The sequence below is a fragment of the Hippocampus comes genome, unplaced genomic scaffold, assembly GCF_001891065.2.
Source record: "Hippocampus comes isolate QL1 unplaced genomic scaffold, H_comes_QL1_v1.1 scaffold120, whole genome shotgun sequence".
NCBI classification, from domain to species: Eukaryota; Metazoa; Chordata; class Actinopteri; order Syngnathiformes; family Syngnathidae; genus Hippocampus; species Hippocampus comes.
The window spans coordinates 210,496-235,563 of NW_017805781.1; the positions used below are offsets into that span (position 1 = coordinate 210,496).

At 41.3% G+C, this 25,068-nt stretch overlaps 1 protein-coding gene across 2 annotated transcripts in view; it reads left to right on the forward strand.

The window, feature by feature from the left end:
• Positions 1–25,068, forward strand: part of ca10a (carbonic anhydrase Xa) — a 58,438-nt gene that overhangs the window by 31,438 nt on the left and 1,932 nt on the right. The window contains exons 3-8 of one of the 2 annotated variants that reach the window (XM_019884904.1): positions 6,065–6,207; positions 7,556–7,741; positions 13,402–13,497; positions 14,607–14,679; positions 16,053–16,186; positions 16,815–16,989. In XM_019884904.1, the coding sequence (XP_019740463.1) occupies positions 6,065–6,207; positions 7,556–7,741; positions 13,402–13,497; positions 14,607–14,679; positions 16,053–16,186; positions 16,815–16,989 (807 nt within the window). Of the gene's footprint in view, positions 1–6,064; positions 6,208–7,555; positions 7,742–13,401; positions 13,498–14,606; positions 14,680–16,031; positions 16,187–16,814; positions 16,990–25,068 lie in introns of both variants that reach the window. The other variant, XM_019884903.1, reaches the window with a different exon arrangement.

A 25,068-nucleotide genomic window follows, 5' to 3' on the forward strand; every position in this document is an offset into this window, starting at 1 on the left:
TGCCAAAACATCCTGAAGTTTTTCGAAATTCGAGAAAGCTGCTATGATTTAAGAGGTACCAACCTATACAAAAAAATCCAAAACAAGAACTAACACCAAGCAAAGAAGTGTATCTGTGTTAATCTGTGGAATAATTTTGAAATGGACCTGAAAATGAGTAAATCACTTGCTGAGTTCAAAAATAAATTCCAGAGAATAGTACAAAAAACCTACATCAATCACAGTTAAGATGATAAATTCTAAAAATTCTAAACATCAATAAATATAATAATAAATCAGAATTACGCTGATAAATGGAGTAATGTACTGCAATATCCATTATGAATACAAGAGAAAATCGACATATAAAAGTGCTACGGTGTGTATGTATAAAATCCCGATACAAACCAAAAGTTGTAAAAATATCACAGTTAAGGGTAAAAGCATGAGCTTTTATGGAGACTTCTTTATTTTTCTGATTGATATAAAAATGATCGATTCATATTTAAACTTGGGGTAGGACGAGATATGTTTTTTACTTCTTCCTACTCCTTTGAACATACATATTTAAATACATAATTTGGGGTAGGACGAGATATGTTTTTTACTTCTTCCTACTCCTTTGAACATAATAATTGTGTGTATGATGACTGTTTTCTCTTTCCTTGCTTTCTGTCAGTTTATTACTGTATATGTTTTTATGTTCAATAAAATACAACCACAGAGAGGTGTTATAGGTCAATTAGATCGCACACCACCAGATTTGTCTGTCTTTGTCATTAATTTATTGTTTTTCTTGTTTGTATGAATGAATTGTATGAATTCTTTTTGCTCCATGTACAGTACTTGGTACACAGTGGTGGTTGTTTTCAAATGCTCTACAAGAAGATGAATGAAGATGAATGAGAAATACAACGACAGCGAGGTGTTACAGGTCAATTAGATCGCACACCACCAGATTCGTCTGTCTTTGTCATTAATTTATTGTTTTTCTTGTTTGTATGAATGAATTGTATGAATTCTTTTTGCTCCATGTACAGTACTTGGTACACAGTGGTGGTTGTTTTCAAATGCTCTACAAAAACCGTTGAGTTGAACAAAAAGGGCCCTCGCAGCACTGGTAATGTTGGGGTACTGGCACGTTGAGGTAATGGGATTGGCTTTAGAACTTTTTGAAAATTAAGTACATCAGATAAAAAGCTATTTTGCTAAAATATTACCTCTATAAAAGGCCAATAATTAGGCCATATTTGAAAGGAAATTTAAAATAGCCAACTCCTTTTGAGTTTAAAATAGGGCTCCAGAGATATTTTTGAAGGTTGAAGGCCGTTACATGTGCCTCCAACTTTTGGTAGAGCTTGGTGAAATGCTCAACCAAGGCTGTTTCGTTAAAAAAAATTAGAGGGCGAAACTAAGCCTTCAAGTACCTGTACTCCTGGCCACTTGTCCCTCTTATGTTCCCCAACGTCAATGGCATCAGGCTAATGAAGCCATGCGGGCACGTCGGCAGCTGCGGGCCCCCATGCTAGCTCTTCGGCAGCTGCAGGCTCATGTCCCGGCGCCTCTGGAGTGCCAGGCCCAGACCCTGGACCGGTGGTACACGTGTTATGGCCACCCTCCAACCTCGCTCTGGTGATGCACCTTTTACAGCCGCCCTTGAACTCTGCTCCGGAAGTGCAAATCCTGCGGCTGCTCTCCAACCCTGCTCCAGCAGCACAAGCAATACGGCTGCCTTCAGACCAAGTTCCAGTGGTGTAAGCCCAGTGGTCACCTTCCGATTCTGTTCCAGCGGCACACGTCTTTCCGCTGCCCTTCAAACCTGCTCTGGCAGCGCATGCCCGACGGCCACCCACCAATCCTTGTCCGGGGGCGTGACCCCTACAGCCGTCCTCCAAACCTTCTCTGGCAGCGCAAGCCCTGCAGCCACCCTCCGACCATGCTCCGGTGGCCGCTCTCTGATCTTGTTCCGGCAGCACGAGCCCTGCAGCTGCCCTCTGAGTCTTCTACGGTGGCACAACCTCAGCGGCCGACCTCAAATTTTACTCTGGCGGCGCAAGGGCTACAGCCGCCATCTGATCATCCTCTAATCCTGTTCCAGTGGCACATGTCTTGCAGCTGCCGTCTGAACCTGCCAACAACCTCTCGTCTGGCCTTCCCCAATCCATCTTTGATTCTGGTTTTGATTTACTCTTTAGTTTCACATTTTCCTTGTGTTCTTTTGTTTGTGGCTTGAGGTTATTGTGCACACCTTTGCTCGTTTACTTGATCCCTTGTGTTACCTAACCAACTCCCTCTCCTACTTATTGCCTTGTCCAGGTGTTCCTTGTTGTCTTGTCAGTTTGTTTGTGCCTAGTTCCTTGCTTTCTTTCATCATTGTTGTTTCATTGACTTTGTTACGTCTAACTGCTGTTTCTTTGATGTCTCATTCCAAATCAAGCTGGCTGCCTAGTGTTTAGTTACATTGTTTCATGTTGTTTTGGACTTCTGTTTATTGAGCATTCTCGTTTATCTTTTGCACCTTTGCATTCTGATTTTGACACTGATTTTGAATTTCCACCGGGAGCTGCTTCACAAGCGGGGTTGTTCTGATTGTTTGTTCCTCATTAATATTTCCGTTGCCCTGCAGTTGCTGTGGCTCTTTTATGATCTGGTCCTTTATTCTGTCATCCTGGCTTAATGTCTCACAGGGTATAAACTCTGATTGCTCAGTGATACGTCCGTACATCGACTTTTCTCTCAGTGTCAGTTCTCATCTGTGTCTTCTGCATCCATCCTTGCTCTCTGTACTTTTTATTTTCATTGATAACTTTTACTTGTGTCATGTCTGCTTCTGGGTCTAAATTCCACTCCTCACGTGACAAAGTGTATTCAAGCAATAATTCAAAAATAAATATCCATCCATTTTCTATTCTGCTTATCCTCACAAGCGCTGCGGGGCGTGTTGGGTCTGTCCTAGCTGTCTTCAGGCAGCAGGCGGGGTACCAATCGCGGGGCACACATAGACAAACAACCATCCACACTCACACCTTGGGACAATTTAGAGTGTTGCCACACATGTTTTTCCGACTCTAGAGAATGAAACATGGAAATCATGCTTTTGCTTCTCAGTCAAGCATTTCATCACAATGAAGCAATAGATTCATTGTGCTGCCCTTTCTATTTAGAGGGCTGTCATTCAAACAAACACGGCACTGTCGACTCTTGGCCAAAGACCATCAGTGGATTTTTAACAGTTTAAGCAACAAAAATTTGCATTCACAGAGAATGCTGATGAGAAGCCCATGTGTTTTCTTTGTAGCCAGTTGAATGCGGAAAATTACCTGCTGAGGCACGTTCAAACAAACCACCCCATCTTTTATTAAGCTTCGACCCCTGGGTTCGGATACATAACACATGAAAAATAAAAAAAACAGTAGGGCAAAAAAACAGGAAAAAAAGACGAGCTAGGAGTGAAGTCGATTTATTTTCACTTGTTGTTGTGCTTCACCATAGAATGCAACAAAGGCAAATCTATGGACAACTGTGACACTGCTAACTTGGTGATTTTTTTGTTTTCATGGTAATTTCTTTCAAGACATCCTCGGCTTGTTACCAGTGGAAGGATCAAGCAACCTGAGAAATTATATTTGAAATGACCATTGACTTTTTTTTTTTAACACAACAGACTCAATCTGGACCATGTGTTCAACTCGGTGGCCAGTTGAAAAATGTAATGGACTCTGTGATGTCCATTACAAGTTTTATCAGATCATCTTCCAGTTTTCAGCACTGACATAAATTACTTGTTGATATATCCACAGAGCGCGGTGACAGACTACAGTGAAACTCCCCTACAATGAAATCATTTTTGCAGCAAGAAATTTTTCACAACAGGGGGTTTTTCACTGTAGCACACGCGCACACACAAACGTATGTGTACTCTTTATTTTTATTCCAATAGTGCATAAGTATGAGCATACACTTATTTGACACTTCATGTAGTCAGTGTAGAAAGAAAAAAAGGGAAAGAAATTGCGAAATTTACGATCAGCATTCACTTTCACTTACATCAATTTCTTGGACAATGTCTTATTTTGTTTCCTCCGTCTTTCATTTTGATCACTTTTACCCTCTCTTCCAGCATCAGAGCTCTTCTTGTCTTAGCTGTTTGACATCCAAAGGTCTGTTTTGAAGCAATTTTAGCAATGCAACATTCTTGCTGCGTCTGAAACGAACAATAACTAATACTTCCTGGACTACTGTGCATGTGTAAACCAGTGTGGTGGTTGCTGTTGCCGTTTCCGAACGAAGCAGTAGAGGTCGCTGTTGGATTAGACTTTGTTGTAGTGAATCTCATCGCGAGGCAAGAGCAGAGAAAAAGATTTCGTATAACGCAACAGGGTTTTTTTTTGTTGTATGGGGGCAGGAAAGTGGGAATGGTGTTAATGTATGAAGATTTTTTTTTCACACTAGGGGGTATTTTCGCCTATGTAGGTTTCGTTGTAGAGGAGTTTCACTGTATTACTGACTGAGATGGTGTGGTTTAGCATGGGGAATCCATCCATCCATTTTTTTAATGACGTGCTGGTGCCTATGCCAGCTGTTTTTGGGAAATAGGCGGGAGACACCCTGAACTAGTCGGCAGCCAATGGCAGGGCATACATAGACAAACATCCATTTGTGCTCATAATCACACCTCGGAACAAATTAGAGTGTTCAATTAACCTATGGTGCATGTTTTTTTTTGGGGGGGGAGGGTGGTGTTGGAGGAAACCAAAGTACCCGGAGAAAACCCACACAGGCACGATGAGAACATGCAAATTCCGCTCACAATCACACCTAGGAACAAATTAGAGTGTTCAATCAACCTATGGTGCATGTTTTTTTTTGGGGGGGTGAGGGGGGTGTGGGAGGAAACCAAAGTACCCGGAGAAAACCCACACAGGCACGATGAGAACATGCAAATTCCACACAGGAAGTCCGAAGCCAGAATCGAACCCTGCACCTGCACTGTGAGGCAGACGTGCTAACCAGTCAACTACCGTGCCGCCAGCAAGGGAAATGTAGTTGAGAAATAAATAAATTAATTAAAATGCGGTCAGTCATCTCAAATTAGTATTGTGTGCCAGCATGTGCGGTCCTTGGACCTGAACTTTTTTTCTTTCTGATGTAGTTGAATAGCCCTGCTGTAGGTCACCAACACTGTTTACTGTCATTAATAACCCATGCACCAACCAATCCATGTATGGAAGTCAAGTTCATGATTCCTGATTTCCGCTGGTTTTAGATTATGTTTTATTCCAGATGCCTTTCCTGATGTAACTTTCACCATTTACCTCGGCCTGAGACTATCACCAGAAATATACTGTCTTGGAATCTTGAGTGGCTGGTTTGATTTGGGCAATTACCAGTGGTGTCAGTTAAGGGGAGCCGTGGCGTTAACCTGCTGGTCAGCTCAAGAACAACATACAAAAACATTATAAATGCATCCAATTTTTCTTATTAATTCTACAGTACATTCAATGGAAGAGTTTAGTTCATTTTCTTGATTTTTCCTTCTAAACCTTAATTTACCTCATAAAACGGTTTCAAATTAGCTGTACTTTAAATTAGAGAACGTACAGCATAACCAATATTTAAAAAATAGAGAGCCTGACCATAGAGTTGCAGGCATTCTGAAACCAAACAAGTGTGTCATTTAAAAAAAAATTGAAAAAAAAAAAAACAAAATGCTCAGAATCTCTGGTGTTTTTATAATCATGACAGAGGTGCAAAAAAAAAAAAAATCTCCAGAGCCCTTGTCTGAAAATGAACAACATGTAATATAATTTTGTTTTTGTTGTTCAATAACTTTCGTCCAATTACGCGGGTTGTAGGTAACTCTGAGGAAATTCTGCCAAATGAACCGATGACAGAATCAGAATCGGAGGTCTAAGACTAATGGCCCGTGATACATTCCAAAGGATGTTAACCCATACCAAGATACATACACCATTCACGACAGTCATTCAGTGCTTTCAGCAAAGACATTTTGTTTTTCCACCTCAATGGCTTCTCTTTTGAATAATAACAGGATTTTGACACAATTGCTGTTTTTGTGTTGCAGTGCCTTCTTTCTGGGGCCTGGTAAACTCAGCTTGGAACTTGTGCTCAGTGGGGAAAAGGCAATCACCGGTCAACATTGAGACCAGTCACATGATCTTTGACCCTTACCTCACATCTATGAAACTAAACACTGATGGAAAAAAGGTACGGGTGTATTCATCGCTGTTCACTGTTCACTTTTTCTTTTTCGGCTCTCGTTGCCAAGCACCCATCCCTCTTCCTGTCCGTTTGTCTGCTCTTCACCTTCACCTCATTTCTCCTCCAACTTAATGGACGAATTGTGCCATAAAAGCAGCCCTTGCAATCGCCATGTTATGTCTCCCTTTAGGGTGAATGAGAGCCACTAAGAGCCAAGCCGAGATGCAGCTAAAGCTACTTTGGAAGAAGCAACGCTTGTTTAAACAAAATGGAATCTGTACAGCTTGTTTAAGTGCACAGACACAGCGGTGATGAAGAGAGGACCTAATGCCGACAGAAGCAATGGTTTAGCTAAAAAACTAAAATAAAAACACTCAGCTAATCGCAGGGCACACAGAGAAAAACAGCATTCGCACTCACAATCACACATAGGGACAATTTGGAGTTTCCCATTAACCTGCCATGTATGTTTTTGGAACATGGGAGGAAACCGGAGTACCCGGAGAAAACCCACACTAGCACGGGGAGAATATGTAAACTCCTCACAGGAAAGCGGAACCGGAATCAAACCCTGCACCTCTACACTGTGAGGCCGGTGTGCTAACCAGTCGCCCGCTGTGCTGCCCGCATTTTCAAAATAAAAGCCGAAAAATTCAAGTCTAGTCAAGTCAAATCAAACATATTGATATAATCCTGTTTCAATAAACAACAAGGGAAAATGATAAATCTGGAGGAGGGGCCACAGTTAGGTAATTCCCCCTTCCAGTATGAACATGCTGCAATGGACGTTGAACGGGCAACATTTAATGTTAGTTAGAATAATGTAAGAGCCCATTTAATTGAGGAAATGTTGCAGGAAGACACTTTTGAAGAGGTTGGGTGCGCCTCAAATCCCAGCCTGGTTTGTCAATGCAGAAATCACTACAGCAGCACCTCCAAGTAGGTGGTCCACCAGATCAGTCGGTGCAAGTCTTGTTCAGATACAGCAACATGTAATTGGCTCACCGTCTCGACTACAACTACTGTCTCGACCAGTTACAGTTAGGGCATTTTTGGTTGTAATAGGCAAACTAAAAGTTTACTGACACTGACACAATCCACGAATAACTCTTGTCAAAGGGAGATGAACCATAGATACCCCATTTCAAAATGTCATTACGTTATATTTTGTAATATGATCTTTCAGACATGCTGAAATACAATCTCTTGTTTACACAATATTTTGAAATCAAAATTTTCACGTTATTCATATTTCTGACTGGTCACCCCTCCAATCAACTCCTTTTCCATTCATTAGATGAGACTGGTTCCCCCCCCCCCTCCCCCTCCAATCAACTCCTTTTCCATTCATTAGATGAGGGGGACAATGTATAACACCGGTCGCCATGTTTCTGTGCGACTGGACAAGGAGCATCTGGTTAATATCTCCGGCGGGCCTATGATGTACAGCCATCGTCTGGAGGAGATTCGACTCCACTTTGGTAGTGAAGACAGTCAGGGCTCTGAACACCTGCTGAATGGCCAGGCTTTCTCTGGAGAGGTGAGTGCAACGTGTGTACATTGTGTGGCGTCTGTGAATGGGATGTCTGAAACTGGATTTTTTTTTTTTTTTTTTTTTTTATGTCAAGCTAAAATGCACAAGGTTTGGTGAGCTGATACACATGCCGATTGTAAAAAAATAAAAAAAATAAAGAGGGTGAAGAAACCCAAACGAGTTACTAATCAAATACAGAAAATACCTCCTGAAATAAATGTTTGAAGACAAAATCATTAACTCACGAGCCAATTCTGGACCAAGTCTGAAAAGACGTTTAAAAACGTCTTTGGGAGTGAATGAGTTTTAAGGACAATGTACCTCCAAAAACACAGACCCTTATCCAGTACCTTTCCACACACAAATGACCAGAATGTTCAACATACTACAGCGACATAAATGAATCATTCAATATTTCCACCCTGTAAAACTGCCTATGTTTAATGCTGATGATGTACCGAGGTAATATTACTTTGACGTTGAATCATCGGAATTTGCGGCACCGTAATGGCCACGCCCTTTGCCGAAAAGTCACAACATTCCGCGCAGATCATGATCACCTTCTCGAGACTTTTCTGATAAATTTTCAGTTGGGTTCATTTAACGTGCTTCATGCAGTACATTAAAACCTAAAAATTACATTTGTATTCATCACTAGGTGACGCTATATGTGCAGACTGAAAAAGGATTTCCTCTTTTGTGTCAAAAGAATTATTAAACACAAATTTTGATGCTCCGCCCCCGTCATTGAGTGTTTCAAAAAACTCAACATTGTTTCTCCTGTTGTTGTTTCAGGTTTTAAGATAGTTTTGAAGAAGTTTGAAGCCAATACGGTGAATCCACTAGGACAAGGGTGCAAAAGTATGACCCCTGAAAATGTGCAAACTTTAAAATATTAAAGGGTCGATCAGTGTGCAAAGTTTGGTGAGCAATTTATTTAAGCAAACAAATGAAATAAATAAAGAACAAGAGCTGTGAGCTGCGATAAAGGGCCCTGACAATGTTGGGGTAGTGACACAGTGGAATTGGTATTTTTTGAAAATGAAGTACATCATATTTACCCTTTGAGGGACAGCGGTTACTACAGTGGACAGTTTACCATGTTATCAGGTTACAGGGTGCATGAAAGCGTTAAAAGCTGTTTTGATAAAATATGACCTCTATGAAGGGCCAAAAATTTTAAAGGAAATTAACTCTTTCATTCCACAAGACGTACTATGCATCTTTTTAAAATTAGGCCCCGCCTACCAAGGACGTACTTGTACATCTAAGTCTTTTTTTGCGTCATCGAGAGGAGGAGGGTCTGATCCAATCTGTGAATGAGAATAAGCCGTTTGCATTGTAAATCATGTAAAAAAGCGACCAGTAGGTGGCAGTGGTGCCTCACGTGATCGAAATGCATGCTTTTACAAAAAGCTCTTTTTCTCAGTTTTTTGCCCAGGAATCGCCATTTCCATGAAACTTAGCCATTTTGTAATGCAGATTGCTGAAGAATGGAAAAAGATAGAAACAAACTTTTTTTCTGCTGAAAGAAGAGAGTCCAAACTTTATTTTGGTCGGCTCCATGTTTATATAGCTTCTTCTTCTTCTTCTCCTTTCGGCACGTCCCTATTCAGGGGTCGCCACAGCGAGTCAGTAATTTCCATCCGCCCCTGTAAACCGTCCTACCAACTCGCATGGTCGTCTTGGCAAAAGTTTTACGCCGGATGCCATTCCTGACGCAACCCTCCCCATTTCTCCGGGCTTGGGACCGGCACTGGGGAACAGTGCACCCCCAGGGGAGGGCACTGCCCCCCAGCGGCTGGGTTTCCATGTTTATATAGCATTAGAACAATATTCTGTGGGCCTTCAAGATCACTCAAAATCCAGTAAAACGCTGGGATTAAGGGGGTTGCTCCAGTGAAAATGGCTGGGATTGAATGAGTTAAAAATGGCCGACTTGCTTTTCAGTTTTGAGTAGGGCTCCTGAGATTTTTTTTTTTTTTTTTTTTTTTTTACGTCTTGGGCTGTTACAACTTTTGGTAGGTTTTAGTGAGATGTTCAATCAGGGCTGTATCGTTAAAATTTTGTAGAGGGTGCCTTTTTTGTAACCACAAAATGAACTCCTAAAATAGTTATTTTGCCAAACGTGATGTGTGCAGCAAGTGTCAAATATTTTTCACAAATGTTAAGACCATCACAAGCTGCGTCATTTTTCTTGGCAAACAGCGCATCCCCACAATAACAGCGTTCGGCAAAATAAAAAGCTTTCCTTTTCCTGTTCGTCCTGAACATCTTAGGGTGAAATAGCTTTCAAGTTTCAAGACAATAAGATAAAGTCTCTAGGAGAACATTTTTCAAATGTGACCTCTACAAAAGGCCCAAAATGGGTCCAAAAAAAATTCAAAATGTGGCTACAAGGGAGTTTTTTTGTTGGCCGATATTGTGACACGTGCCCCAAGGGAGGCTTCGCTGAAAATTTGCTGGGGGCTTTGTTGAGTCGTTTACACACACAAAAAAATAATAATCGTACATTATCCTAATAAAATATTGATGTTGTGGCCAGCATGACGTAATTTCATGAGTTTTCCTGCATGTGTAGATCCTCTAAAGTACAGTAGTTGTTTTCGTGGTAAACAGCGCATTGCATATGCATATGCCACAAACCTACAAAAAATATTTTGGAGCCATATGCTAAGCTTAATAGGAAGTCCGTCATTTTGACTTTTTTTTGGAATTTTGCGCCATTTCGAATGAATGAATCTTGATTGTCATTACACTTTCGTGCAACGAGATATCACTTAACAGGCACGCTCCGCACAAGAAACATGAAAAACAATGACGAACATGGGATACAGTGCAAAGGGCCTGTCGGTACTCGCTGTAAAGCGCCCCGAGATCTTAGTTAGAAAGCTTTATCTTCTTTTCATTGAAAAGCTTTCTGGCATCCCTTCACTGGCTCCCCATACATTTTAGAGTTATTTTCAAGATCCTCTTATTTGTTTTCAAATCTCTAAATGACCTCGCGCCACCTTACCTTTCTGAGCTCATCCGCCCCTACACACCTGCCCGGCACCTCAGTTCTGCGGACCAGACATTATTAGAAGTACCAAGAACTAAACTGAAGCTCAGAGGGGATCGAGCCTTTTCTGTTGCTGGTCCCTCTCACCGATTTGCTTTACTGTTTGTTGTATATGTTAAATTGCTCCATGTACAGCACTTTGTATGCAGCGATGGCTGTTTGAAAGTGCTCTATAAATACAGTTGAGTTGAGTTGAGTTGAGAAAGGAAACCACTAGAGGAGGGGAGGGGTAAAAAAAAAAACACGCTCGAACGATACTCTTCTGAGGATAATTAGAGTTCTAGGAGAAAAAAAATACCCAAGCACATTTAACAAGCTTATGACAGTTACAACAAGTCACAAGACATAACATATAATGAACAATAAAGGCGGTGATTCCAAGGGTGTGTATGCGTGTGTGATAGTCTGGTTGTGTGTGCGTATCGGGCCGCCGCTGCTTCGTCAAGGTCTGCTCATGGAGACAGTCCCGGCTTATCAGTCCATGGCCGAGAAGGAGGGGGTGATGGTGGGGGCACTAGCTTCCGTGCATACTTCCATCCAGGGGGAAGGATCCAAATAGCGTTGTTTGTTTTGGAGGGACGGCCGCCAACAATTTCAGGTGGCCTTGAGTCCGTGGCTGTATCCCTTCACTGGCACCGATCAGCCAAATCCGCAATTTCTTTCCGAAGCGCAGATTCAACTTCTCCAAGTTGATAACCATCATACGGAGACGCTCCAAAACTGCATCCATTTTGCGGTTGAGCTCAGTCATCGCTTGAGTCTGAGTGTTGTACATCCGTGCCGTGCCGTCCCAAAAAGACCGGCAGCTTCTTCACTTCCAATAAGGCCCCTCCCGTCGGTTGAATTTTACGATAGATCAGGAAACTGCTAACACCAAACAGCAGCATACCTGCTATCAGAAGGCCGATAGTGTAGATGTCTTCCACATCCTCAACGGACAGTATTGACAGGCACACCATTCTCCACTTGCTCCGTGGATCTAGGGCGTACCCGGCAGCAAATGTCCCAGAGGGGCAAGTAGGCTCACCACTGCCTGCTCTTTTCGTCGAAAAAATTTTGTCGATTGCATCGAGAGACCAGCCAACCAATTCCATGGTTTGTTTTTAGGATGAAAATACGGCGGAGGCTAGGAAAAGACAGCACAAGGACAGCACATAGACTGAGTGGCGAGCAAGGGGAAGGGGGGGAGGGACAGGAGCAGAGCAAAAAAGCGTCCGCCTTCGTCGAGAGCCAAGCAGAGCTGCAAATCCCGGCACTCCGTGACAGCTTTTTGCTCCGCGAAGCGACAGTGGGACGAAGCAGGTGGAAACCATTAATTAGGGAGAGGCCGGAGCCGGGATCGAACCCATGATCAGTTGACCACCATGCTGCCATCATTTCTTCAAAATTAGCATATTTCGTCTGAGAGTGCCACTTGATAATAAATTCTTGAAAACAGCTGCAGGAAGACGGTTGTTTTGTTTTTCTGTGAACAAACATGCCAATTTCCACTTGTCCAGAAGGCAATGGCCATCAATATTCCTTTTCTTTGGGACAGTCTCCATTTTAGAAGTCAGTTGGAAAGGGTCACACAAAGGTCATGCAGCGAGGGATGCTCTATCTAACATTTTTTTAACCATTGTATTGTGTATTTCATCATTAGCTTAGTTCCCACTTTTTTTGCCCCTGAGCGAGCTACTGAGAAGTGGAGGAGTTGTGTCTCATTTCTGAAACTTTATTTGTCAAGCTTTGGTTTTGTGCTGAGCAAGCTGGGCCTCAGTTGTGAAAGTACTGACCATATTTTCTGCACACTAAGGCCCTTCGAATTATCAGGCGCACCTACAATAGTGGATGTGGTTGTGCATGCATCCACTAGATGGAGCTACACTAACTGGAATACAATACAATACAATACAATACAGCTTTATTTTTGCAAAATACCATCTGTTTTCACAGACCAGCAGAAGATTAGGGAATTTTAGGAACAATCTCTTTTTTAACCTCGAGGCTTTCAATGATAAAAAGTTACCCTCATTCATTTGTTTTTGTGCCTTTTTCTGTATTTCTCCTGTCCTGATTTTTTTTCTTGGTAGAGCCTCGGCATACAGTAGGTTGTAAGGCTGTTTTGTCTGGATCTCAGATTAAAAGTGAGTTGCTCCTGGTGGTCTGCAATTTACCGATCAGTCTTTTTGTATACTGGCATCATTTTGAGGGTTGCCAAACATAAAATGTTCAGAAACATGCTTGTGGAAATTCTCATACATTCTGGTCATTTCATGCTCAGGGGTATTGAATCGAAAATGGACTGCCCGGTTTGTCTTAGAAGACATTTAGCCGCTCATCCGAATGGGCTCATCAGTTCATCCAACCAGGCTTGTTTAGGTCCGCACCAATATTAAACTGACTTGGTTTGAACTGCACCAATGTTAGGCTAGTGCTGCCATAACCAAGCCTTCTTGCATGAACTGCTGAAGCCTTCTCAGATGAGAGCCGAAACATCTTCAACCAAACAGTCCTGTTGCACTTGATTTATTGCCCTGAGAAAGTGATTTATCATTTCATAAAATCTCAATCAGTAGTGGTTTACTATTCACGCATGTATTCTCTCTCTCACACTCTTTTTCAGGTTCAGCTGATTCACTACAATCACGAGTTGTATACAAATTACACCGAAGCTGCCAAGAGTCCCAATGGACTCGTCGTTGTGTCCATATTCATGAAAGTGAGTCTCAGATTCCGGTTTAATATATCCCAAATGCCTCCAAAGGTAGATTGTATGTTGTGACTCTTTGTCCCTTGATGTTACAGTTGCTATGCAGTTGCCGAGGCCCTTTATTCTTTCATATACAGTCGGCTTAATGTCTCACGGTATATAAGCCCGAGTTAATCAGTCTCACCTGGACAGTATGTCGAGATTTCCCCTGTCAGTGTCAGCTCTCTTCTGTGTCTTCTGCATCCAGCCCCTGCTCTCTGTAGGTGCTTTGTATTTACAGTGCTATGGAAAAATACTTGCCCCCTTCCTGATTTCTGTGTTCTTTGCATTATTTATCACACACAAAGGTTTCAGTTCATTCAACCAATTTTAACATCACACAGAGGCAACCTAAGGAAATACAAAATGCCGTTTCTAAATGCCAATTTATGTTTTAAGGCACCAAAAAAATTCTAACATGTCTGTTCTGATGTGAAAAAGTAATCGCCTCCTTCAACTATGAATGGGTTGTGCCACCCGTGTCAGCAATAACTGAAATCGAGCATTTGTGATAATTGGTGATCAGTCTTTCACATTGCTGTGGAGGAATTTTGGCCCACTCTTCTTCGCAGAATTGCTTCAACTCCGCCAAGAGCAGGGCTTGATGCAGAAGGCATAGAAGAAAGCTTGATGTTCTGACAAAGTGGAACCAAACAACCTGTGCTTAAATAGTGAAAGACATCAGGCCATTTCAATTTGACTCAACTGTATTTAGTGAGCACTCTAAAACAACTACTGACGCATACAAAGCGATGTACACGGCGCAAAAATAATAAAGACGGATTTATACAATCAATAACGTAAAAACTGTAAACAACACAAAACACTAAAACAAAATCAGGTCTCGTGCTGAGTCAAAAGCCAAAGCATACACACACTACACACACGCACACACACACACACACACACACACACACACACACACATTCACCAAACACTCCCCCAAAGATGATTCTGAGATGCATTAATTTTGCAGTTGAATCATTGCACTTGTCATAATAAAATACGTAATAAAGTGAAAATTGGTGCTATTCGTTAACTACTTTTTCCTCTCTATTTCTGTTTTTTTTCTAATCCAGGTAGCTGAAACATCTAACAATTTCCTGAATCAATTGCTGAATAGAGACAGCATCACAAGAGTAACATATAAAAGTAAGTCGTTGTTTGTCTTCACATAGTCAACTGCATTATTCGATTGAAGATGCTTGCTTTTCTGAGATATTTTAAAATCATTATTTCCTTTCATTTGATTCTCTTTCATTGTTACTTGAATTCAAAGTGATTCTTTGACTTCTCCAGTAGTCGATCGGTAAGATATTACAAGATTTCTAGAGCTGGAAGGTTTACTGTGGATGTGACAGGAGGATCGTTCAGCTGCAAAGTGCAGTGGCGCCTTTAGATAAGTGTTGAATTCATTTCATGACCACACTCATGACTCAAAAGACGCATATCTAACTGAAATTAATGGAAAGCCCATTAATTTGTTCCAGCATCCCCACCACAAAAAATTGCTAGGGTTTTTTAATAAGGAAAGTCACACTCTATAATATTGGACTTCCTAAAATGCAGTGGTACTTCTACTGTCAAAATTAATTCGTTCTGGAAGATTTTTGTTTTTTGCATGTAAATGCCCTAATCAGTTCCAAGGCCCCCCCCCCCAAATTCTGACATAAATCTTTTCTAAATCATAAAAATGCATCAAAATATGTCACAAATACATGTTACAATGAGATTATTGCGCAAAAAATGAGAGCTGTGCATAATGTAAAAAACAAAGAATAAAGAATAAAAATGACGGTCATTTAACTTTTAACTGCGTCCTCATCACAGGCTGATTGAACACTCGAAATTGTCCCTTGGTGTGAGTGTGAGCCTGGATGGTTGTTCGTCTCTGTGTGCCCTGTGATTGGCTGGCAACCGGTTCGGGGTGTCCCCCGCCTACTGCCCGAAGACAGCTGGGATAGGCTCCAGCACCCCCCACGATCCTTGTGAGGATAAAGCAGATCAGAAAATGGATGGATAATAATAATAAGAGTAATTTCTACAAAAACAATGGGGACCTTGCAGATGTAGCTGCTTGAACCCTAAAAAAAGGATTTATTTAATTACAATAAGTGGGCCCTCGGGCCCTAATTATCTGTCTGTCAGTATCAGTCAAACAGTGCCACAATACAATATCGTATATCCGGGTTTCCTTTCACCTTCCCAAAAACATGCATGGTAAGTTAATAAACTGAACACTATAAATTGTCCAAAGGTGTGAACGAGAGTGTGAATGGTTGTTTGTCAGCATGTGCCTTGTGATTGGCTTAAAACCAGTTCAGGGTGTAACCCACATCTTGCCCAAAGTCAGCTGGAAAAGGCTCCATCACACCCGCAACCCATATCAGGATAAGTGGTACAGAAAATGGAAAATAGAAATGTTTTAGCTTGTCAGCGTACTTGTTTGGTAATGAACCATTAACGATGCTCTTCTTGTCTTCTGATTACTTCTTTCAATGCAGACGATGCTTATCTCCTGACAGGACTAAACATAGAGGAGATCTATCCAGAAACAAGTAGTTTTATCACTTATGATGGCTCAATGACCATCCCTCCATGTTTTGAGACTGCCACGTGGATCCTGATGAACAAGCCCGTGTACGTCACACGCATGCAGGTGAGCCTAAATTAGTCAAGTAGAGTTCAGAAATGGAGACAGGTTCGCACTGATGACCTTGCCAAAATAAAAATTGGTTATTGTCGAAAAACATCCAGATCTTAAATACAGGTGTCAATTACACCACACAGCTTATGCAGAATGAGGAAATTGAGTTGCGATGAAAACGCAAATGACATCAAAGGCCCTGAGCGACCTTTAAATAAAAGCTAGCTTTTTTGTTTTTTTTTCTTCAAAATTGGTCTCTCATTAGCTGAATATGTATTAACTTGAAATACCATCCATCCATTCATTTTCTGAACCGCTTACACTGAAAAAGGGTCACGGGCATGTCGCAGTTTATCCAGCTTATCCAGCAAAATATTTTGTTGCCTTCATTAAATAATGGCCAAACTCAATTTTTTTTTCCAGAAGACACAAAAAACCATAACCAAATATTGACATTTTACTTGGTAAACATTTCATTTCAGTGGTAAAATTGAATGATGTCGCCCATTTGATCAGTAATGGCCAGCATCCTGAGGAGAAATATATTTGGCAAAATATGACTTTGGCCATTATTTTAATAAAATTAGCCTGACAGACATTTTCATGTCAAACATTTTTAACCCCCACTTCTCTTTCTCAGATGCACTCTTTGCGCCTCCTGAGCCAGAACCAGCCATCTCAGATCTTCCTGAGCATGAGTGACAATGTCCGTCCAATTCAGCCGCTGATCAACCGCTGCATCCGCACCAACATTAACTTCAGCTTGCAAGGAAAAGACTGCCCAAACAACAGAGTCCATAAGCTTCAATACAGAGGTAAAAGGGTAGAATTGATCACAAATGCAGCCATGTTGCTTGTGGATATTCTCATTCATCCATTTTATTCTCAGGCCAGTGTTTCCAGCGCAGCTCGACTGCTTTTTTTTCACCTCTCATCCAAGTAGGCTTCAACAGTTTGACAGCAGCAAAATACAGCTTTATTGTCTTATACTATTATTTACAAAATTGGATACAGTGAAACTCCTCGACCACGAAATCATGTTTGCAGCAAGAAATTTTTCACAACGGGGTTTTTCACTGAAGCAAATTTGATCTCAGATGTAAACACACACACACACACACACACACACACACACACACACACAATGTATATGTGTTCTCTTTATTAATTCTAATACTGTACATAGTGCATAAAAGCATACACTTTTTTGATATTGTTTAACATTAACATAACAATTGTTTTATATTAATCACTCCACTTTGCCTGTTGGTTTTAAAAAGTCATTCATAGTCTTTTGCTTCCCAACACTTCTCGATTTCTTGGATAATGTATTTTATTTTGCTTCCTCCGTCTTTCATTTTGATCACTTTTACCCTCTCTTCCAGCGTCAGAGCTCTTCTTGTCTTAGCTGCTTGACATCCGTTTTGTAGCCATTTTAGCAAGGCAACGTACTTGCTGCGTCTGAAACTAACAATAACAAATACTTCCTGGACTTCTGCGCATGTGTAAACAAGTGGGGTGGTTGCTGTTGCCGTTTCTGAACGAAGCAGTAGAGGTCGCTGTTGGATAAGACTTTTGCGGAAGGCTTGTTTTCGTTGTAGTGAATCTCGTTGCGAGGCAAGAGCAGAGAAAAAGATTTCCTATAACGGAACAGGGGGATTTTTCGTCGTATAGGGAGCAGAAAAGTGGGAATGGCTTTCATGCATGAACATTTTTTCACCTTCGGGTGTATTTTCGCCCATGTAGGTTTCATTGTAGAGGAGTTTCACTGTAGCATAGTAGCAGAGTGTATTTTTCTGTAGACAAACTACTTTTTTCTTCCTCCTTCTGCACACACACATTAGCTCCCACCCACTTTTACGTCACAAACGCATGCAGAGCACGCTTTTCCTCCGCCCTCCACCAACAGACATAAACACATGAAAGCATGGCAGGGGCATCCTTAAGTGTGAAAGAAAATTTTGGTTTGGAGGTATTTTTGCTTACTAAACAACAATGAGGCAAGATGTGGAGTGTGTGACAAGACTGACAATCGTTGTGGCAATACCACCAACCGAACAAAACATTTGACAATGCACAAAGAGTTAATGGAGCAAAGTGCTGCACAAGCCAAGGGGGACACGAGAGAACGGCCTCCAGCCAATCCGAAGTAAAGTACCTTAAAAGCGGCGTTTAAAAAAATGCATGGCAGATCCAAGTAACACGGGTGCAAACGACATCAGCATCTGTGGTTGATGTGGAATGTGAAACAATACAATACAATTCATCCTAATTTTAAACCATAAATATGCCGGGACAGTTTTTTTGTCATCTTACATAAAAAGTTTGCTCTGTTGAATATGCTTTGTAATAGAATGCTCTACATTTTATTGGTGAAAAGCAAAGTTCATACCAGGTTAAATAACCAAAGAACAGAAAAAGAACACCTGCACTGCCTAGATTTAACACTGAAGTGTGACACCACCTAAATGTTAGTCTCCGTTGATTTTTGCTAATTTATGTGTTGATACAGTGATGACAACTCAGTCCTCATTTCTCCCAGTGCTAATTCCATTGGATAGCTCCGATTAGTAAACTGTCGTATTTTCCACACTGTACGGTGCTTTAGAATATAAGGCGCACATTCGGTGAATGGCCTATTTAAAAACTGTTTTCAGATATAGGGTACACCGCATTATAAGGCGCATAGAATAGAATCTACAATAGTGGCTGCGGTTGCATTATGCATCCACTAGATGGAGCTTTGCTAAAGGGAATACAATACAATACAGCTTTATTCATATTGCGCTTTCACAACTGCTGCAGCTGTAAAAAAGTTAAAGTTTAAAATACTTCGTCCAAGCAATCAGAATATTGATCCATAAATAGGTCGCATCGGATTATAGGACGCACTGTCGGCTTTTGAGGAAATTGAATACTCTTAAGTGTGCCTTATAGTGCGGAAAATACAGTACTTGTAAACAAGTTTGTGTTCAGTCAGCACTGTTGTGTTGATCAGCTGATGTTTGTGTTGAAGTGCGTTGAATTACCGAAGCGTTTGTCTCCAATTGAGTTCTTGTATATGTGTCAAAATATTTGCGTCCTCCTTACAGTGCATTCACAGGTGGGCTCAAGGGCAGCATGAAAGGTTGCTCTGGCATTTTATTAATCTATTCATATTTTAGATCTGGGTGAAGGCCCACATCTCGTAGGCTCCGAACGCCACTGTTGACAAAGTAACAAAATACTTTGAAGTGGTTTGGTTCAATTAATGATGTGCCCTCATTGTTGTGTTGGTTCAATTAATGATGTGCCCTCATTATTGTGAGCGCAGTGACAGCGCACATGCAGTTTTGTTCGCAGCTTTTGTTTGGAAAAAAGAAAATCACTTCCGGTATTGATATCTGATCAGTCTTTTGATATTTAGCCCAGGTATTACTTGGTATCGGATCAGGGTTGGGGAGGAGGACCTCCTATTTGCTACAAAATGAGACTAGTAACAGAGCTGGTGGCTTTTCTTTCCACTCACTCACTGTCTCTAACTTGACCTTCCCTCGATCACCACACAAGACAGCGTTGCTCAGCTGATGCCGTGCAACGAACTTTTGAAGCCAGCCACGGGACGCTTCGAAGTCTTCGATGCCCATAGTTGACTCGCCTTCTCTCTAATTAGTGGTCCAGTTTGCGGAGTGTTTTTAGCACCATAACAGGTAAAGCATTCCAGGAAACATTCCTTTACCCGACTGTCCGTCGAGCCACAAGTAATTTACTCTGAGCAGCTAATCGGATGCATTCCACTCTCTCTTCCACGGTCATTACTGGTCCTCTTCATTTGAATGCCATGATCTACAGGACATAAATGTAAATGAATGAAAAAAATAAATAGTTCGCGATTCCAGTAAAACGCATGCCAATTGAGTCACTTAGATGTCGCCGTTTTGGAACCAATGAGAGAGTAAATAGCGGTGCGGACAGAGTTATTCGGTAGTATCCAGTTTGCGCTACTACGGGCTTCCGTATGGCTTCCGGGTACTGGAACTTGCGTTGTTATGAATCGATCGTTCATGTAATATCGTCGACGAAATTTTAATGCATAGGTTTTTATTCTGGGTGAGTGAATTTCCATTTGACAAAAGTCCGTAGGTGGGAATACTTACTGTATTCTGAAAAGAGGATGAAGACAAACAGGAAGCGAAATTAATAAGTGTATAGAAGCATTTAATCAATAAATTATTTAATTCTATTAACATCATAGAATAAATCATTGAAATATACAAAAGTAACAAATTTATAATAATGTACACAAAAATATGGGATAAATAAAAGACTGACTGGCGACTTGGCATTCTGTAAACAATGACATTCGCCATAGATTGCCGAAAAAAACATTTTCGTTGTTAAGTGTGTTGCTATGGGTGTAACTATGAACCTGGATGGGTTGCATTAAAAAAAATTTAAAAACGCAAGCTTGAAATAATTTTAGCCCTAAGTATTACTCAAAAGATGGTTGGCCAAATTCATTTCACACTTGACCTTTAACATAATGCTAGGTTAGTTTTACTCAAGATATTGATGTAACCCATCGCTAAATGCATGATGTACATCATGATCACAGCGTGAATGACGTCACACAGATCTGCTACAAGTTCAAAGTAAACAAGAACCCGTAGCATCCATTGATGAATGCAGATATTGGTTCCATTCTCCTGTCCTGTCCCATTTAGATCCGCTTCAATTCCGAGCGCCGACTCTCAATTCCAAATACACATCCGTCGTCCGCGCCCATGTTCCTCTCACCTCATCCTCAGCTCCACCAGCCATGCATACAGCCCCACCGGCGCAGACTGTCCGACATCTCCAAAAACAGCAGAACTCTTCTTGCCATCTTGAATGTAGAATATGTAAAGGAGTGATCGAGTTTGAGTGCAACATGGCGTGATTACACTGTTAACCAGCAGGGGGTGGGTATGGAAAATTCCCAGAGGAATCTGTAGAAAAATCAATAGGTTAATAAATTACAAAAAGATGAGTTTGTTGCAGCCCAACTTGATAATAAACATATTTACGACTCATTCCAAATGTGCTTGTTGTTGGACAACATTCCAAAAACATGCATGGCAGACCCATGAAACACCCTAACTTATCCCTTGGTGTGATTGAGAGTGTGAATGGTTGTTCGTCTTTGTGTGCTCTGCGATTGGCTGGTAACTAGTCTGGGGTGCCCCCTGCCAACTGCCGAAAGACAGCGATGGTATATGATAGGCCTGTAACTCAATCAACTTATCGTTCAATGACAAAAAATTGACACAATAATCCTTTTGGACTCCGTAAATGGTCATTTGTATGCATGCTTGTTTTCATCCATCATCAACATTCCTCTCCTGTCTGGCACGCCCGTGAACCCTCATGATGATGAGTGGATTAGAAAATGGATGGATGGATCCAACATCACTAATAACCTGCTTCATAAGAAGAAATACATTTTTAACATGTTCAGTCAATTATGCTTTGTTTGGACCTTATTTTTTCCCATTCCAAAGGCCTCTCAAGGATAAATAATGCAAGTTTAATCTTGAAAAAAAAAATCATTTCATTGTTATTTGACACTCCAATAAAGAGCTTACCATAAAATATACAATACAATAGACCTTCATTTGTACAATGCTTTCACAACAGCTGCAGCTGTAACAAAGCGCGATGCAGAAAAATTAACATAAAATAATAATAATCATCATAATTATTATCAACTCAACTGTATTTATAGAACAATTTATAACAACCACCGCTGTATACAAAGTGCTGTACATGGAGAAAATATCATATATACAACAATAAAACAGTAAATTAATAACGACAGTCGAAAGCACAAAAACAGTAAAACTAAAAATCAAGTCTGAGTCATGCCTAGTCAAAAGCCAAAGAATAGAAATGACTTTTGAGACCAGTTTTAAAGATGGGCAGCGAGGGGGCTTGCCGAATGTTCAGTGGGAGGTCATTCTAAAGAGAGGGACCAGCAATGGAAAAGGCGAGATCCCCTCTGAGCCTCCGCTTAGTTCTTGGTACCTCTATTAATGTCTTGTCCGCAGACCTGAGGCACCGAGCAGGTGTGACGGGGCGGAGGACCTCAGAGAGGTAAGGTGAAGCAAGGCCATTTAAAGATTTGAAAACACATAATGGGATGGGAAGAAGAACTCTAAAATGTATAGGGAGCCAGTGAAGGGATGCCAGAGTAGGAGTTATGTGCTTCCTCTTACGAGTACCGGTCAAGAGGCAAGCAGCAGCATTCTGGACCAACTGGAGACGCTAAATGGAGGATTGGCTGACTCCAAAGTAAAGTGCAGTACACATAACATAAAACATGAACAAAATATCAATAGATAATTATCATTGTCATAATACTCCAGGTGAAAGAAGATAACTTGACCATTTCTATGAGACATTCATACTCACGTTTCAAACTATTTTAAGATGGGCATGTCTTAAGACTCAGGAAATATTTCTTAAGAGTCTTAAATGCTTGTCTTAAGAAGTCTTGATGTATCAAAATGTCTTGAGAGGTCCTGATTTTGGTTATTAAGACATTTTCAGATATCTTGCGACACTTTGATGGCTTGATATGTACTGGCCATGGAAGAGTGGACCAGCTCTATACTCTCAACAGGGTCTTGGTGAGTGTGCGGGACTCCACCCAACTTTTCTAATTATTGTTTGTGGACTTGGAGAAGGTGTTTGACCCAGTCGCTCCGGAAGTCCTGTAAGGGAATGCTTCAGGAGGAGGAGGTACTTAACACCCCCCCGACCCCCTCCCAATCGGGCCTGTTTTGTCGCTGTATGACTGCTGTCAGAGTTTGGAATGCATCGGCACAAAGTTCGATTTGTTTCCAGTGATGATTGGATTCCACAGGGGCTGTCACTTGTACTGTTCAGAATCTTTAGGGACAGAATTTCTAGTTGCAGTCCAAGTGTTGAGAGGGTTGGGTTGGGCGGCCTCAGAAATACGTCTCTGCTTATTGCTGATGATGTGGCTTTGTTAGCTTAATCGTCTTCAATTCTTACTGCCGTCCGTGATTCATTGTCCAACGTAATTGGAATGAAAATTAGTACTTCCAAATCTGAGGGCATGGTCTTCAGTCGGTATAGGGTGGAGCGCCCTCCATGAAATTCCATCCCTAGTGGATGAGTTCAAGTCTTTTGGGAGTCTTATTCATCAGGGAAGGAAGAATGAAGTGGAGATCGCCAGGCGAATTGGTGCAGCATCTGCAGTAAATGGGGAACTTAGCATTTGTCCGTCATGGTGGAGAAACTCAACGATTGTCACAAGCTGTGGGTTGTGATTGAAAGAAAAAGAAAATGGATAAAAGTGGCTGAAATGAGTTTCCTCTGCAGGATAGTTGGTCTACTCCTTAGAGATAGGGTGAGAAGATCATCCGGTGGGGGCTCAGAGTAGAAATGCTGCGGCACCACTACGAGACAAGCCAGATTGGCAATCTGGTTCGGATGCTTGCTGGATGTCTCCTCGATGAGGTGTTCTCATTTGTTCATGTCTTTCCTTCCTTTTATTTTCTTGTAAGAGTATGTACTGAACATGTGATGCTTCCAGGGAGTGTCTTGAGGGCTCCAACAAAGAGGGCACGAAGCATTACCGGAGACAGCACACATCCACAACACACTATTTACTCTTCTTCCATCCGAGGGCCGCTATCGGAGCAATTGCAGTCAGAACCAGAAGACTAAAACACAGCGTAACCCTTGTGCTGCAATATCTACGATGTTTGTAACACATGGGTTACCCCATATGTTACAATTTCTACAATTTTTGTAGATTTTTGCGTATTGTCATCTTTAAATCAAAGACACAGCATAAAAAGTGTGTGATATGAAATATTCCAATTCATGTTTTATTTATATTTATGTTTTGTTCATAGCACAATACCGCTTTTATTGTCCATAGAGGGCAAAAATACAAAGAAAAAAATAAGAACTATATGTGTATGTATAGCACTGATGCCACTGAACATGTCGAGTGGTTGAAAGTGAAATAAATATTCAGGAATAATACTTTTACAATTTTTGTAAGATTGTATGTTGCGTTATATAAACTTATTTAGATCGACTGCAGCACATGGGTTAAACCCACATACCATCACTCGAGTAAAAATTACTTAGAATCTAAGACTTCTGAATCAAAACTATGCAGGACTTTTGTAGTCCTGCTCATAGTTGAATTATTTTGTTGTGCAATAGCTCTGCTCTCTAAACTGTCACACTTTAATAGCTGAATGCCGACATGCCCGAAGACAGCGATGGTATGTTTGCATTAACTTAAGTAGAGTACTAACAAACTATAGACAAATACACTCATTCATTTATTTTACGATCCGCTTTCTCCTCACAAGGTTCGAGGGGGTTGCTAGAGCCTATCCCAGCCGTCTTCGGGCAGTACTCGGGGCACACCCTGAACTGGTTGTCAGCCAGTCGCAGGGCACACATCGACGAACAACCATGCTCACACTCACACCTCGGGGCAATTTAGAGTTTTCCAGGAACTTGCCATGCATGTTTTTGGAATGCGGGAGAAAACCGGAGTACCCGGGAGAAAAACCCACACAGGCACGGAGAGAACATGCTTTTTAAATATTCTATGTGTAAGTGGAGGGAAGCAATCGAAGTAAGAATTGCATTTGAAGGCCGAGGCCTGGAATCGAACCAAGGACCTCTGCACTGTGAAGCGGACGTGCTCACCAGTCTACCACCATGCCGCCCTCCTTTTATTTTATTTATACTTGCTTTTTAAATATTCTATGTATAAGTGGAGGGAAGCAATCGAAGTAAGAATTGCATTGCTCAGTATTACCATTGATGTCTATGCTTGATCATTAAACATCTTGTTTTTATTTTTTACAGCAGCGTAACTT